The sequence below is a fragment of the Chlamydotis macqueenii genome, chromosome 8 (genome assembly GCF_036417535.1).
Source record: "Chlamydotis macqueenii isolate bChlMac1 chromosome 8, bChlMac1.mat, whole genome shotgun sequence".
Classification (NCBI taxonomy): Eukaryota; Metazoa; Chordata; class Aves; order Otidiformes; family Otididae; genus Chlamydotis; species Chlamydotis macqueenii.
Genome location: NC_141563.1, coordinates 9982193 through 10000000, shown reverse-complemented (window position 1 = coordinate 10000000; position 17808 = coordinate 9982193). Strand labels below are relative to the sequence as shown.

General features: G+C 38.7%; 1 protein-coding gene across 1 annotated transcript in view; it reads left to right on the top strand.

Annotated features, from left to right (window-relative positions):
* HMCN1 (hemicentin 1) overlaps positions 1-17808 on the top strand; it is a 201103-nt gene that overhangs the window by 133137 nt on the left and 50158 nt on the right. The window contains exons 47-57 of the mRNA XM_086753035.1: positions 675-788; positions 4685-4771; positions 5178-5369; positions 6147-6320; positions 7506-7619; positions 9024-9169; positions 11066-11216; positions 11956-12159; positions 13221-13334; positions 14327-14514; positions 15375-15471. Of these exons, the coding sequence (XP_086609161.1) occupies positions 675-788; positions 4685-4771; positions 5178-5369; positions 6147-6320; positions 7506-7619; positions 9024-9169; positions 11066-11216; positions 11956-12159; positions 13221-13334; positions 14327-14514; positions 15375-15471 (1581 nt within the window). The remainder of the gene's footprint in view (positions 1-674; positions 789-4684; positions 4772-5177; positions 5370-6146; positions 6321-7505; positions 7620-9023; positions 9170-11065; positions 11217-11955; positions 12160-13220; positions 13335-14326; positions 14515-15374; positions 15472-17808) is intronic.

Here is a 17808-nt window from a genome sequence, read left to right as displayed (position 1 = left end):
TGTGCACACCGCCCTGCTCTGATGAGACTTTATTATTTTTCCTGTTATTATTTTTCCTATTATTCTCAGTATAGCGAAGTACTCGTGAACAAAAATCCTGCTGAGACACTGTGTTCTGACAAAATTTCCTGCATAGAGTTGCAAACACAGTGTTCCTACCACATCCAAAGTGTCTGCGCTGATGAATGCGTTACGCATGCATTCTACCTCTGCGTGTAGTTTGAACCACCCGTGTGAAGCAGGTTTGGTTTTTCTCTGCACAAGCTCTCCAGGTCTGTCTCAAAGTTTTTAGTGGTTGTTCTGGTTGATCTCTGACTTGCTCCAGAAATTATCAAAAGATATCTGAATGCCTCAAAGTTCACTTAAATGTAATTTCTGGAGGAAAAAAAAGGGATATGTCAGGGTAGTTTGGAAGTTACTGACTAGAAAGAATAGTATGGTGACTATTAAGCACAGATCTAAAAGCAGTGAGGAGCTGAGGGCCTGAGCAGGCATAAAGAAATGATGCGAGTAGGAGTAAGGTCAGTCACTTTCTCTTACTGTTTGTTCAACAAAAATATACCACATTAAAAAAAATTACAGCTGTAAATTTAACCAAAGCATGAGAAGATAAGAGCACAGGTAACTTGAGCAGAGCTTTAAGGATTGTATGTTTTTTTTTACTTTCTCCTTAGGGGGCAGAACGCTCCGTTTGACACACACGAGTGTAGCAGATGAAGGTCAATATACTTGTGTGGTGGCCAATGCTGCTGGGGAAGTGAGGAAGGATTTTGACCTTTCTGTTCTAGGTAAGTATGTGATAATTTTTGTTACAGCAGATGATGGTAATGGGCGTTGGACCAGATAACCTTTGAAGGTCCCTTCCAACCTTAACCATTCTATATGATTCTGCCAAAACATGTGTCCTTCAGGGGGCTGGGGGGGGGGAGTGCATTTGATAACGTGGTCAGAAAATGAGATTTTAAAGAGAAGTTACTTCTACATGTGAATTTTCTGTTTGTTTAGTTTTTAAAATTAAGATTCTTCAGGCATAATTTGGAATAAGTGGCAACTACTTCTGTTTTGTGGTTTCTTGTTCCTTTTCTGAAAAGGAGCTATGTCAATGTAGCTGGCTTCAGTTAGGTTGTTATTTCAGTTGGAGAGAAGCCTGCAGGATGCTGGCAGCCGGACTCCCATCCTCTCTTCTGTTTCTTGTTGCTCATAGCTTCACTCTCCCTTGGACGTGATGAACAAGGTGAATCAGTTTATAGGTGATCTGAAAAGGTGGGGGTTTTGTGTTTTCCTGGTCAGGTTAGTTTTTAGCCGGATCAGTTCTCTGCTGGTTCACCGCACAGCCTATAAATACCAGTACTGGTGAAAGAAAGAAGACAAGAATGAGTGGTCAGGAGAATAAGTGCTATTTCTTTTGGCACTGGCCTGAACTTAAGCCAGTTTAAGTCAAAAGAAAACTACAGCCCCGGGAAGCCATATGAAATTCATGTGAGTCCTTTGCATCGAATGCTCAAATGCGGAAAGCTGCAACCCCAAATGGTAATACTCGTGAATTGAAAACAGCGTTATCGTGCAGCAGTGCATATAATACGTATAGCTGAGTGGCATGATGGTGATAATCTGCTGCAAGAAAGATGTGAAGGCAAAACTGAGACCAACAGGGAAATTAAACACTGGAGCTGGAATTGTTCTTGCAAAAATAGAGATCTCTGATTCAGTGGAAACCTTTAGTCGGTAGAGCCTTTGGTATTGTAAAGCATGTAAACCAAGCGTGGTAGTGCATGGTCCTCCTAAGGTATTTAGTCAAGGACTAGGACAGCAGGCTCTTTGCATGGCAGCTTGGGACCTTTAATATGTAATTTTGTCACTTTACTTATTTTTAAAGAAATTGTATTTTTTTTTTCCCAGAAAATACTGCTTTTTGGTTTAGTAACTTATTTTTATGAATGATTACCAGGCCTGATGCAGGTTGTCTTATAGCATTACTGAAGGTAATTTTCCTGTAAGTTTCTTTGCTTTAAGGTGCTGGGTGCTATCAGCTTCTCTTGCCTTCAGCTGACTTATGGATATTCAGCCTGTAAATGATAACTCACATTCATGTCAGTTCATGTTTGTTTGATGAGCTCATGGAAGTGTAAGTCTGGTAGAATGGATAAACACTGAAAAGCATTCATTGTTTTGCTGTTTTCTTTGGAGGGTTTTCGTAGCAGGGTGTCCATGAGGGTTCTGGAAATGTCTCTTGCATAGGCTTTATTTACCTTGAAGAAAAATGCTCGGTGAAGCTGATTTCAAGTGGGCCAAGTGGAAAATTCCATTGTTCAGTCTTCTCTTCTTCCCTTCCCCCAGTAATTTCTTTGTCTTTTGAGAGGAAAGTTACTGGAATGTGGCCTGATAGTGACACAGAATATTCACTGGCTCACTGTAAATAGGAACTGTACAGAGACATCCCGATGTTTCTCTAAATTGGTGTAGGAGGTGCAACAGGCAAGCCAGTTTGCATGGAGAGCTTGGTGTAATAAGCCTAATATTTATATATTTGCAAAATGTTTGGTGTGGTTTTGTTATATTTTGGAAATTAATATGTGTTGACATCTTACTCGGTTATTTTGGGGCCAAAACAATGAGTTGCTCTGTTTATTTATGAATAGTAATTTCTGGCCTGACTTAAAAGACCTGAACTTTATGATTTTAGGTTATATTTTCCTCCGTCTAATTCCTTCCCTAGTTGATGCCTCTTTGTCTCATTGCATTTGGACACTAGAGCCTATACAAAAGTCTGTTTTGTATTGCTTGTGTAGTCACAGCAGGGAATTTGATCATAACTGCATCACAAGCTGGTGAGAGTGCCAGTACTGGCTATGTCTTCCTGCATGCTAAATTCTGCTAACCTGCCTCTCACCATGTGTCCTGTTCAGAGGCCAACTTTCAGCCGTGCTGGAGTAGTATCTTTGCCGTTTCAGTCAAGTGAGATGCAAACGTTTTTCCTTTTTTTTTTTTTTTTTTTCTTTTTTTTTCTTCGCTCTAGTTTGTGTTTGTGTAAAAAAAAAAAAAATTGATATAACATTATTTTAACCTGTTGACAATTATTTTTACCTGTTGACAACGAGTTCTGCATATTATCGTTATTTTAATAAAATTTTTGTTTCCAACTTAGTGGTAGATCACAAATAAGCTGCTGAATATATTTTACTTCCTTTCATTTTAGACCTTCTACCTAGGCTGAAAGTTTGAATTTTGTAGGATTATTAAAGTATAGTATCTGGTGCTCTAGCCTGACATTTTTGTTACAAAACTTTCCAAAATCTCTTGGAGATTGGTCTGTCTATCTTATAACTGTAGACCTCCTTTTCAAGTTCTTATACTCCATGCCTACGTTGATTTGTAGTGTCACTTTCTTTTGCCTCTACTTTGAAAGAAATAGTTGATCAGAGCTCTTCACCACCACAGCTGGTGGAGAAACTTTTTATCAGGGCCTGTTGTGAATAAGACAAAGGGTAACAGTTTTAAAATAGAAGGGGGTAAATTTAGATTAGGTATTAGAAATAATTTTTTTGCAATAAGAGTGGTGAAGCACTGGCACAGGTTGCCCAGAGAGCTGGTGGAAGCCCCATCCCTGGAGGCATTCAAGGCCAGGTTGGACGGGGCTCTGAGCAACCTGATCTGGTTGAAGATGTCCCTGTTTCTTGCAGGGGGGGTTGGACTGGATGGCCTTTAAAGATCCCTTCCAAGCCAAACCATTCTATGATTCTACTCGCCAGCACATTCATAATCTGACCTCCCAGGAGGAGGAGTGTGTAGTCCTGTTGGCCAAGATTATTTGAAAACGTGTCATCAAGTGGTCAGCCATACAGTAAGGGTTTCCTTGTATGAGCTATTTGGGGGATGAATAGGTATTTTAAGAGTATAGTTTTGTCTTCTGTTTCCCTTGAGAAATATAGTTTGTACTACAGCAAGATGACTTTAGCCCTATATAACTTGTTCATCTCCCTGTATGGAATTAGCTCTATTTGCATAAAAGACGTGTGTGCCTTCACACAGCATCCACTTGTTGGTAATCTGTGGTATTGCTTTGCGTGTGCTGGTAAGGGGGGAAAAAAACCCCACATCGTGAGTGAATAGACAAGCTGACTTTTTATAACTCCGTTATTTCCCTGGAGTTCTAGATAGATACTTTCAATTACTATTGAAAAACAACAACTCTTAAACTTAAGCACATTGTTTTGAACAAATAAATCACTTGCTGCTTAATATGGATGATAAAACTTTTTTACAAACTTATAAAACCTGCTGGTACATGAAATCAAACCTGGCCTCACTAACCAGTGCTCATCACCATTGCCCTGCTGACCATACTCAGAAATATTGCCCTACAGACCATACTGCTCAGCACCTCAAGTATCTCTCTAGCTCTGAAGACTAAGTGAGGTGAGTACTTTGTGGGTCTGTGGTCCTCTCTTGCCTTTGGCATGGACTTGTATGGTTAAAGGGTGCAGAACAGAGTGCGTATCTGTTGTACAGGCAGGTTAGCTCGATGCTGTCTCACATCCGGATCTGTTTCTAGTAGATATGAGCTGTTTATTGATTGATGTGATTAAGGGAAGCGTACACTGAGATCCAGCCTGAGTGTGTATTTGTTGTATTTTAATTGCTTGTGAGTAATACTCACTAATGTTGTCGTCTTGTCGGTTTGCAGTGCCTCCAGGGATTGTGGGTGAAAATAAACTGGAAGATGTGAAAGTGAAAGAGAAGCACAGAGTTACCCTAGCATGTGAAGTGATAGGTAAAAGCATACAATGTGACTTATCTTTACCGATCAAACTCATGGTGTCAATCATCATTGCTTCTGAACAACATGTTTTTAATGGAATTTTCTGTTCAGTGGAATTTTAAATTTAACTATCGTGCTTATACAGGACTAAGCACTCTTTCTTATAAAGATTCTATAAAATGTAACCAGGAGGCTAGTTTTTGTTATATTTATTCTCTAAAGGCCTGTGGAATTTAAGAGAAGGTGTATATTACTTCAGGAAGTTCGAAGACTTCAGAATAGGTACTCCAAAACATCTCCCTAAAAGATATATGTTAAAAGTGCTTCTGAAACTGTATTTCTCTGTTTTTCTGAAATCTTGCCATATCCTAGAGGCTATGCAACAACTCATATTTGCAATTTTCGTTACTCCATTAAGGGAACCCTGTACCACAGATAACCTGGATAAAGGATGGACAATCTCTAACAGAGGACGAAGATCACAAGTTTCTGTCTAGTGGGCGTTTCCTGCAAATCACCAATGCTCAACTCACTGACACAGGGAGATACACATGTATTGCGTCCAATGCAGCTGGAGATAAGAGCAAAAGTTACAGTCTTAATGTACTTGGTAAGACAGCTGGGCTGGCTTTTGCAGAGAAAATATTAATCTCGGGGAAAAAAGAACAGATAATCACATTGGAATTTTGTAGTACTTTTAATTACAGCAATGCTTAAGTTGCCTGGCTATGATTAAAATTTTATAGCTTAGTAATTCAATTTAGCAGTTCAATAGAAACAGCAGTTCTGTGCTTTAGACATTATAGAGCTAGAAAATGCAGAGCTATAACAAGACATTGTCTGTATGCAAAGAGTGGGACAGTACATGGGTTTATTGTGATTCAAGGAAGAGTATCTGAAGAACCCATCAGATTGTGATCTCTTCATAGAAGCTGGAACAATCTGCGGGGGGGGGGTTTGGGGTTTTTTTTTTGTTTTTTTTTGTTTTTTTTCATTATGGTTATTGCATAACCAAATGCAAACAATGGTGAGTTTATTTTCTACATCCTCATTTCCTAGACTCATGCCTCCTACCAGTCTGCTGCTCATAGGGTCATCAAGCAGTGGATCTTCCAGCTGCTGTGCCAGAAGTGGTAACTGGCTTCCTGGTGACCTGTGTTTGACAAAGGCTAAGGGTGGATGGAATCCACCAATATGGACTTACCATTGACTTCAGGACAAAACATAAAACCAGATGAATGTTGTCTGGTTCTGGGCTTCAGGGTTGCCTAATAGGAATGTCTCCCAGCTATTTAAAGCTGCAGCCAGATTCCTGGACTGAACAGGGACCAGAAAATAGGCTTTTCTTAGAAGTCCTTCTTCTTATTAATGATTTTGTTGTTCCTAGTGTCTCCAACCATTGTGGGTGCAGATGGCCATGGAAGCGCAGAAGATGTCACTGTTATCCTCAACAGCCCAACATCGCTGGTTTGTGAGGCTTACTCATATCCTCCAGCTACAATCACCTGGCTGAAAGATGGTAATCCTTTAGAATCAAACAGAAATATCCGCATTTTGCCAGGTATGGTTTTTGTTGTTTTTGAGAAATCACATAACACTTCATTGCTTTAGTGTTTAGTCTCTTGTTTTGAAAAATCAAAGGATATGTTTCTACTAAGTGCAATGTTTGTACTTTTGTAGCACTTCCCATTTCAATATTTTTAAGTGTTTCACAATTACCTGATTATTTATTTGTATTTTATTTGTATTCAGATATTTATTCTTTTGTTCCATAAAGCTAAATGACGGCAAACAAGTTCAGAGTTAATAATTAATGTAAATACCTGAAATTAAGTGTGGAAATTAGATGGAGAGAGATATAAACAGCAATGGTAGTAAACAGGATGAGGTGGCATTTTCCTAGGTCATTAGTAGTTTGCCATGTTAATCTGTGGAGTAACTCTTACCCAGCACATCTGCGGTGGTGGAAAACAGCAACAAGCTTCACTGGTAACACTAAAGTAATGTAGATGAGAGAGTACTTTAGCATTGTTAACTGCAAGTGTTCAGAGGAAGAATGAGTCCATATTGATAGTGAGGCATTGAATTACTATGTGGGGGGACGGTTTCTAGGAAAGCAGTCTGAAAAGAGCTGCAGCCAAATTAAATAGTGACTCACCTCTTGAGAATGCAGACAATATAAATCATAAATAAGCAGGATACGATGGGAAGGAAATTGATGGAAGTCAAAGTTGTAGAGGGCACCTGAAATCCTAAATCCTACTGATTCATTGATGTTTACACTTCTCAAATTGCGGCTTTTGCTTCTGTCCATTCTCCAGAGAGGGCTGGGGGCCTCTTTCTTATGAAGTGTTGCACTGAAACATAAGGACAGTTCAGAGGCTTACATCCACCCCTGTATGTTGAACAAAGATTTTCTTAGTCTCACTGGTAATGCCTCCTTTCCCTTTTTCTGTGAATGAAATGCAGAACCCTACATCACTTCTCCCTGTTTAAATATCTTCAAGAAATTTCTTATACAGAGCTATGTTAAAAAATTTTCCAAGCAACAGCAGTTGTGATCCAAAGCACTCTTACAGATTATGCACTCATTTATTACACAGTATACATGGTGGGAAGCAGTCAGTTTTTCATGCTCATCTAAAGGCAGAATTTGGACCAAAGGATTGAAAATAGGAGGCAGAAACTCTTATTGGGAAGCAAGAGTATAACATAAATGCTATTAAAGAATGATGTCTTTTGGCAGGTGGTCGAACCCTGCAGATTCTAAATGCACAAGAGGACAATGCTGGAAGATATACCTGTATAGCCACAAATGAGGCTGGAGAAACTTTGAAACACTATGAAGTGAAAGTCTACAGTAAGGAAATACTTCCAAGTTTGTTTGTTTTTTTTTTCATTTGCAGTGTTACCTATCCGGGTGAACACAAAGATTTGTTAGTGGCCTTGTTTAGCAAACATCTGGATTAGCTCATGGCATTGCTTGAGGAAAGACACTGGAGAAGTTTGCTGTTGCATCCTTTACCAGTGCTGCTGTTGGGCTAAAAATCTTTGTATGACCAAGGGGAAGACATTTAAGAAGCATTGTATGTCAGTTTCTTCCAAAATGGTTTTGGTAATAATTTTCAAATCAGATGAGTGCAGCACAGTGGGAGATCTGAGGCGAGAATCTCATGAGCAAAGAAACTATTTCAGAAAAAAAAAAGAAGGAGGGGACCTGTAACATCTGATGGGAAACTTTCTTGAGTAAGGTGAAACAGAAGGATACTATTTTAATATTCTTCCATAAAATACTGTATGCACAAAAGCTTTTGCATTCAGGGCTTCCTGTGCACTCTTTTTCCTTTGAGCATCTGTGCCTAATGCACTACTTCAATGCCCAAACTCTTCATTATGGGCTCACTCAAGCATGATTTTTTTTTTTTTTTTTCATTTCCTAGCCTGCATTGGAGTTTGGTTTGCTCCCTCACAGTGACTGTGCTGTTATTTTAATTACACTAAGTCCCTAATAAGGCCCCATTGGATTTTAAATAATGAGAAGATGACAAAAGAGTTCATTATTGAAGTATATTATTGTGGCAACATGAAGTATTGTAGCAACATAAAGCTCCCCACTCCCAAATGCCCTTGCAACCATCAATTATTATGGTAGCATAAGCATTAGGGAGAATTTAAGATTTCCCACTGACAAATGAATGGAAAATGCTTTGAAAGCACTAAAAATAATTTAAAAGATATTATGAAACCAGGGTGGGAGGTAACTTAAGAATTTTGAAATGTTCTGATTCACAAGGAAATGAGATTTTGCAACATTGGGATTTCAGTGGAATGGAAATGTTGAGTTTTGACCATCTACTCTGAGCATGGACTTCAGTTCAAACATATGTTTCTGAGAATATTCATTTCCATTAAAATGCTTTTTAATGACTGCACTACACTGAACTTTATAGAATTCAAGCCAAACACATAATAAAGTACTGTAGTTAGGTAAGGCTATAGTCCAGTTTGCATTTCTAAAACTGTTGAATACAGTTTTATAGATTTTTATATATAATATATACACTAAAATAGTTTAAAATACATATATATCTCTCTATATAAATAAAAATTCAGCAATCGGGAAGAGGCAGATTATAGGGGGAAATGCGCTGGCTTTCCCTGAGGTTATCGTCCAGGTTTTCCCTCTGTCCAGTCAGTTAATTTTGAAATGCTACGCAAGACAGTAAGTCATGAAAGTCCCCCTCGCTCCCTTTGTTTTGTGCAGTTCCACCCACCATTAACAAAGGGGATATCACAGGGATGGGCCTCCACCCTAAAGAAGTGAAGATCAAAGTAAACCACAGTCTTACCCTGGAGTGTGAAGCTTACGCCATTCCTGCTGCTGCCATCAGCTGGTACAAGGACGGACAGGCCAGTCAACAAACTTAATTCCTTCTAATTGGTGGATTTCATACAACTGCATATTCACTATCACTATTAATGAACATTCATGCAGCGTACCAGGCTCACTTGCACTGCTGAAGTCAGCAGAAAGTCATCTTCCCAGTGTCCTGCTGGCAGGATTATCCATCGTGTATCTTAGGACATTTGCTGTTGGCCAGACCTCCGCAAATTGACGCCTTTTGCTTTTTTGTGGGTGCTTGGTAGTGCCACTGAGAAATCAGTGGTGGAGTTTCCAGGGCCTGCCACTGGCCTGTGCTTTAAAGGAGGGGGGCCCTGCCTACCGGTTAGCATCCCATGGTATGACCGCATGGCACTTTACCGTTGTGCAAAGTCCCCAAAGGCCCTCTTCCGGAATGGCCCTGTGCTTCGTTCCTCTAAGTGCTGCCCTTGCAGAAGTTGCAGAGAGCCTCCCACTTGGTTCTAGCAGAGCTCACAAAGCTACAAAAGCATCTGGATCCTCTTCAAGGGGGAATGAGGCGTGGTTCCTGCCACACACAGTCTTCACAACAACATTGGTCTGGAGGAGAAGCAGTTTGGAAGGGCGGTGCCATGCAATTGTACTGATGTGCAGTCTACCGGGGGCTGGCTATAAGTAAAAAAGAAAAGGTGCAGCTCTTCTATAAGAAAGGAGAATATAACATCTCTTGCTTTACTTGGCAGGGCACTTATCATGTGGCAGACTGCTGCACGTCTGCAGCTGGACCAGCCCTTGCTTGATTTACCAAGCATGGAGAAACAGCTTGGAGTCACAGGAGAGACACCCCTCTGACTGTTTCGAGCATATGCTATAATTCTAGGACCTCTTGGGTGTACTGATTGTATTGCCAGTGAAAAATGATGTTGGGGAGAGTTCCCTAAAGAAAGACGGTGGCTGTGAGCCGCTCGCTGCCACTGTCAGAGCAATTTATCGATCCAGCAGCTTTTTCTTAGGTTGCGCCTGGGAAAATGGCTTTTTTTCACATCCATGGACTAAATTAATTTTCTGCTGCAGGCCAGGAGTTCAGTGCTGCCTCCCTGATGTGTTCAGAGATGCAGGTTGTGTTACTGTGGTCTCTACTGTCATGTGTGATTCTAGGGGCAGTAACATCTAATCCTGTGTGTCTCTGTGTTGCTGCTGCATCCATTCTATGTCAGCACTGTGACCTTGCTGGAGAGCAGATCCTAGTGGTTGTGTGGCTGTAGGGTAAGGTAGATAGAGTTGTTCACCTCATAGAAAACCGATAGTTTTATATGTATAGATTTTTCCATCAGCTTGGCTGGTGAGTTCAGGGATTGGATCAGCCTGATTTAATCAGATGTCACGAGAGCCCTTGGCTGATGGGGATAGCATTGCTCCTTTCAGCAGGAACTTGCAGCTGGGGTTTGAAGTGATGTAAAACCACATCCACTTAAGAGATCGCCTTCCAAGATCAGAAGGGTGAAGAAGCAGACTTAGACAGCCCTGAGAAGAAAACTGTCTCTAGGAACTTGGAGGCTGATCAAGTTTACTCTGGGAGGAAAAGCTTTTGGTCTGAGGGAAAAGAGGAACAGATGAGACGAGAGCAGGGCTGTACTGACTGTGGCCAAGGCTGCCGTCCCAGCAACAGCTGGCTTAGGACTCTCCTAGGTGGTGACCCTCAGTAATTTGGTGTCCTGTGCCGCTGCTTTCTCCACGTGGATTGAAAGTGGGCCTTGCTGGAAGTATTAAGAAAAATTGAAGGATATTCTGTTATGCTCATACTCTTGGTGTGCTGCCTTAGGAAGGATTTTGAAACAACCTGAATTTGACCGCAAGGGAGATAACATCATATTATTTCACCAATATGGCTATTTCTAATGTATGTGTTGACAAGTATTAATTTGTAATGTAAAATTACATTACAGCCACTTAAAGCAGATGATCATGTCACTATCCAAGCTGGTGGCCATACTCTGCAGATTAAGGAGGCTCAAGTATCAGACACTGGTCGTTACACTTGTCTGGCATCCAACATTGCTGGACAGGATGAAGTGGAATTTGATGTAAATATACAAGGTAAACCAAGTTCAGATAATCGAGTTCTTCTGGTAGCCTCCTTTTCTAATGTTCTGGAGTGTTGGAATTCCTTATGATGTTGTATCCTTTACACCTGCTTGGTCTAATCCAATGCTTTTGTGTTTTGTTTGTTTTTATTTAATGTGGTTTTGGCTCATCTTTAGGCAATACGGTATCTGATTATTCTTTCTTTCATATTTTGTGATGTGTGCAGTGTTTCTGAAGTCAGTGGAGTGACATAGTAGCTCTAGTCTTCCTCTAAACTACATGAAAAAATTTAGCTTAAACTAGGGCATCATATTTTATGTAGCTGTACTGAGTAGTACTTAGAGGCCCCAGATGTAAGCATCCTGTTGGTCTACACACTGTGTGTGAATACATGAAAATAATCATTAGTTGTTTCTGAAAATTTAGACAACATGAGAATTTGAGTGAAACCAGATAGCTTACTATTTAAGTGTTATTGTTGATTAATACCCTCTGTGTTTTATTGTCGCGTCTTCTTACACTGTTGTTTACTAGTTTTCAGAAAATAGTCAGTAGATTGCTCAATTGTTCATTCTGATTAAAAGAACTAGAATTTTCCTGGCTAATCTAAATTGGGAGGAGGGGTTAATTCAATGTGCTTGATTTTTTTTTGGTACTATTTAACAATTACAGTATATTTTCATTTCTTGGCTTTTAAACTAGCTATTTCTGCTGTAACATTCTAACTTTTTTTTTCTCTATTTGGTTGTAGTTCCTCCTAGCTTCCAAAAGCCTCTTAAGGAATGGGAAGCTGGTAACATGGTAGATACAGGAAAAGCTGGAGAAAGTAAAGATGTGATTGTCAACAATCCTCTTTCACTGTATTGTGAGACCAATGCTGTTCCTCCTCCAGTTCTTACATGGTATAAAGATGGCTATCCGCTGAGCTCTAGTGATAAAGTACTGATATTACCAGGTAAATGTTGAAATGTCACTCTCTGACCTTAAGAAATGGCATTAGTACTAGTATTTGTGTAGTAATAACAAACTTCCCCCTTCAAAACACTGTATTAATGTTATTTTCAGACTTTCTTGACTGGAAATTTTTCTCTCCAGTCCTTGGACTTAGGCTGTTGCCTCCTTTCATTTTAAAAAGTAGCTCTTAAAATGATGTGCATGTGACCATTTAACTTTGATATGATGTGTTGAAAAATAACATACAGCAATTATGTCTTCCCTCTGATGTGTTACTCGTTTATATTCTTATTAAGTTTTACTTTGTCAAAATCATAATTGGAGTAGAAAAACTTCTTAACCGGGTGATGAGGCATGGAAATAATGTTTCCAGCAGAAAAATGGCCGTGAGCTCCTACTTAACCTCGTATGGCAAAGGGAGAGATTGGCTTATAATGCTGAGAGTACATAAAGGGAGTGTTTCTGTACAGGGGATGGTTTGGGATGGCACGTGTAAAGAAGGGCAGTGCTGGGGTTAATGTCTTTTTGTCTCCCTGTTGCTCATCTGTTGGGGGACCAATACAGCCACTCCCAAAACATATTCCTAATATGTCTTCCCTTTCTGAAGCTATTTATGTGGCTGTGCTTTAAATGAGGAATAGAGTAAAGATGATAAATAGTATGTACCTATAAGCTTCAGAAGTTACTTTTTTTCAGTTTGGAACAGCTTTACCAAAACATTCTGTGCTTATATTTCCTTTTGCTTACTAGTTCTCTGCCACCTTGCTGAGAAATATTTCTATTTTTGATTGAAGAATCATGTTTGGCTGCATATTGCTGAAGATTGTTATTCCTTTCTGTGGAATTAATTACTCTTTTCTAACATTCCAGTATGAACAGTACTGAATTCCAAATATCTGCCAATAGAAAAAGTAGCTAGGAAATAAAACTGTTTAGTTACTTATAATTCAGAACAAATGCTGATCATTAATAAACTTGCTTGCTCAGGTCTCTAGTGAAATGTGTTATGGAAATGATGGAAACTGATGTTGCATTTAAATCTTGAATGTGTTTTCGTTGCAGGAGGCCGAGTGTTGCAGATTCCACGGGCACAGGCCGAAGATGCCGGGAGATACATGTGTGTGGCAGTCAATGAAGCTGGGGAGGATTCCATTCATTACAATGTCCGCGTGCTCAGTGAGCTTTCCTGCTTTTCCTTTTAATGACAAGAAAGGGTTGTGTGGAAACTAATGAAGCATTGTAGTCCAGGTTTACTTAATGTTTTTGAAGTTTATAAATTCTGCATATTTGTAAACTAGAAAATTAATGTGTTTATTTAAAGGTGCTAGAGTTTTGTAGAAGTATACAGAATTGCTTGAAGATAGTGTTAATGTTGTTATTCAGTATATTTTTAGGTTACTGTTGTAGGAACTTGATTGCATTATCCCTATCACACTTCTCCAGAAAGAAAAGTATGTGTAGAAATCCAGGCTTTATCTTGGTACCTCTTGTTCCCTATCCAGTCTTAATTCAAAATTCTGACCTACTAGACTTTTCTCTCTCCTTATTTTGGTTGTCGTTTTCTAAAATACCTGTAAAACTCCCGAAGACTTAAGGGAATTGGTGATTTTGATCAACTATTGAACACCTGTTAGTATTATCTGTTTTACAGATACTGCATGGAAAGCTTTGGTATGCTGCTTGCCTTATCTGTTGATGTACTCAAGGTTTTTGCCTTGGGAAATGCTTATCTCTTTACCTCTGTTTCTGTATCTACCACTGAAAACACTGATTCATTGTTAGGTCCTGCCTTGGAAATCCTCTTTCTGTTCTGGCAGCAAAGAACATGACTGACTAGCTGGAAAATGAGTTTTTACCTCTTCTTCTTTATGGCTGCTGTGAATAAGCATACTTCTCCTGCAGTTGCTTGAGCTAACTGATTTGTTCCAGCTGGACTAGTCTTGGGATTTTATTATATTTCACTATATTCATTATATTTCACTATATTCACTGAAGATTTCCCTACTTTCTTATAAAAACATTATCTAAAAGATTGGTGGGAAGTCTTAAAAAAAATAAAAAACCAACAACCAACCAACCAAACAAAAAACCCAAACAAAACCAAACCACAAAACCCCACTGGGAAATACTAAGTCACAGTGTTCTTACCATGTTTTGCTCCTTTGTAGCACCACCATCCATCAGTGCAACTGATGGTGATCTGCCTGAAGAAGTGACTGTGCTTGTGAGCAAGGCTGCGGTGATGGACTGTGTTGCAAGTGGAAGCCCTTCTCCAAGTATTACCTGGCAAAAAGATGGCCACCTCCTAGCAGAAGATGACAAACACCTATTTTTGTCCAGTGGAAGGAGGTTACAGGTAGCTGTTAGTGAATAACTGATTTTTAGCATCACAAACTTCAAGTTGCCCATTAAAGATAAAACTGTTTATATTTGCTGAGTATGTGATTCCATTGTTTGGTTGGTTTGTTGTCGTCCCGCCCTGCCCCCTCCGCCCCCCGTGCCCCGAAGATGCTGCAAACCTAAGGAGTTTTTGGTTTTTGTCCCTTGTCCCTGTCCCTCAGCAGCTTCTCACTCCTGTGTAGTTCCCTCAGTTGTGCTGACCCAGCTGTTTCTGGGGTCATGCTGTGAACTGCATCACTGAAATCTCTTGATTTTAAATAATGTTGATTTTGGTGGAGAATGACCTGTTGCTGTCAGTTTTGTCCAAGTTTCCCTAACAGAGTTTAATTATTGCAAAATGTATTTTTTTTTAAAAAAAAGAAAATAGTGTATTCTGGAGAACTCCTCCCTTCCTATCAATTGATTAAATCGAATTAAACAATTAAAACATTTAAAGAGCTAAGCTTAATTATCTCAGTTTTCATAGCATGATGTAGGAATACAATAAAATAGAAAACCTGTATAGAACGTTAAGATTTTTGTTACAAATAATTTGTGAATAGTTGTTTTGTTATTAATTTTGAATGAATTTAATGTGAAAAATATTACGCTAACTTTTCTGGAGGTTTGAGATGCACAGCTTTGCATAACAGATTCTGAAAGGAGTAGCATCAATGGAAGTTTCTCAGATTGGCTTCTTCATAATACTGCAAAGGCATTAGCAAAAAAAACCAAATCAAACAAAAACTCTGCAGACTTGCAGCTCCAAAACTTGATGCTTTAACAATAAGTTGTCTTAAATGTTAGCTCAACAACAATCCTGTTTCTTTTTCTTAGATTTTGAATTCCCAAATAACAGATACTGGCAGGTACGTCTGCATTGTGGAAAATGTAGCTGGAAGTGCCAAAAAGTATTTTAACCTAAATGTTCATGGTAAGTGCAATAATCCATAATTTGCTGGTTGTCTTCTTTCAAATGCTAGTTTAGCTTGAATGTGTTAATTTTAGCGTAGTGTTTAGGCACATACTTAGCTTCATGCATGTAAGTCTTCTTACTGGGTGTAATAGAGGTTCTGATGTACCAGAAATCAAATAGAAGTTTAAAGTACCTCTGCAACACGTGGCTTTTGATCCCCCATGGCTTTAGCTCTTTATATCTGTTCTACATAGGTGGAAATTGTTATTGAGGGAGCCTTGTATAGTGGCCGTGTGCGAGCGCAGTGCAAGTGTTGCTAAACCCTGAAATCAGGAATTACAAACAAATTGGATTATGGTCTGTTTTGATATGTGTATGAAATGCATTTCCAAGAAAATGAATTATTAGAAAACATTAAACAAAAAGATAGGACATTGTAGTAGCTTACTTATTTTTATTTCCCCTTTAAGATTCCTTTCTGTTCTTTTTGTTGTTGTTGTTGTTCTTGAGTTAGAATACGGTTAAAATTCAGTTGTTCAGCGTCACAGGTCTAAAAAAAAATACAATCAAGAAATCAGGACTTTTTCCATTATTTTAAAAAACAATCTCTCTGCCACCTTCCCTTACCTGTCCTGATAGCTTCAGAAAATCAGGAAATCACTAATTAGCGTTTCAGAGTTAACCCTAACTTCCCCTTTTATTTCTGCCCACCACTCTCGCCACTTTCAACTTTCCGTATCGAATTCAAGGTCAAGTAAACATTACTCCCACAAAATCACCTGCACCATTACATTTTAAAACCTACCAAGAAGTACAGGCAGTTATGTCTTTATCTACTTTCACAGTATGATTTGGAGACATGTCACAGTCTTCTACATATGATCAGTATCCTTTTTCACATCCTTGTTTGCTAGCTAGTCTTCTGTATTACATGCTAGATCGAACACACGTGCTGTGTTCTCTCTCTTGCTTAAATACAGTACTAGCATCCAAGGAAGCTGATAATTCAGGTTATTACATATGGAAGAAAATTTTTTTTCTCATTCATATGTGCAGTAAATTTTGTGTACTAAATGAAGCAAATGTATAGTGCTTTTTTCTACCCTGTAATACAATTAGCCAAAAATAGTGTTGTCATGGGAAGAACTTGCTCTGGAGTCATTCTCTGAAAAATTGTTTTGTTTCAGTGGAGTCTATTCAGATTTCTTGATGTTTGAGTTTTGTTTTTAAATAACACTGTTTTGCTTTTCTTGACATTTGTGTTTTAATTTAAACTTCTTATCTTTAAAATACTTGTTTATAGTGACTATAGTCTAATACTATTATTTTGAGAGAAATATTTGCATGAAGCTTCAATTCTAGCACAACAGTGTTACCAATTTGGCTCTATTAATCTCTGAATGCAGTTTCATTTGAAAAATTAGATGATAGCTGTTCAGGAAAGGGCCCCCCACGGTGAAGCATTGATGAAAACGCATTATCACTAAGCAGCATGATCTTTGTTTTGTCAATGTCAAAAGAAAAAGTTATTTTCTGGCATTTTTTGTTTCTAATGGAACTTCTTTCATAAATTTAAATAAAATCTACACATTTGCATGTGCAGATTACCTGTGGTACATTTGTGAGTGCTTCGCACATGCAATGGGGGCTGCAGAATTTCAAATGTTCCACTTAAATAGTTTAAGCAAAATACATTAAAAGAGCGCTCAAATGTGGCCCTGTATATTTAATTGCCCACTGTCTTGCACTGCCAACAGTCACATCTGTGGGAAAGTAACTGTAAAAGTAAATAAATGTAAATAACTATAAAATGTCATCAGATCAGAATTCTCCATTTATTTGAGTGAACCATTTTATGTCGTTATCAAGGAAAGAACCTTCAGTTATTCCAAGTTGAAAAATATGGACTGAATTCACCCATTTACATTGACTCCTTTTGTTTCTGCAGTGCCACAGAGGAGCAATAAACTTGGCTTAATGACTGTTTTGTGTCATTCAAGTGACAGAAAGCAGCTGGAGTATTTCTGGTGGATATGGTCCAAAATGCTTTAACATTTCTGTCTTTGAAGAAGAGGATTCCATGTGTTGTTTGGAATGATTTTTCCACCCAGTAGAGCCAAGAACATGCTTTTGCTTTCCTCTTAAATATTTTATAGATCCACACTGCAAAAATATGGAAACTAAAACTTGGGGTTTATTAAAAGAAAGAGATTTACAGTTATTTCATTTTAAATAGTTCTTGTAGAAAGGTCAAATGTCAAAATATTCTTGTATTTAAAAATACTGGGACTTGTAAGCTTAAAGCAATGTTGCCGTGCCAGAATTTTAAGCTGCTTAGCTCACTGTTAAACAGGT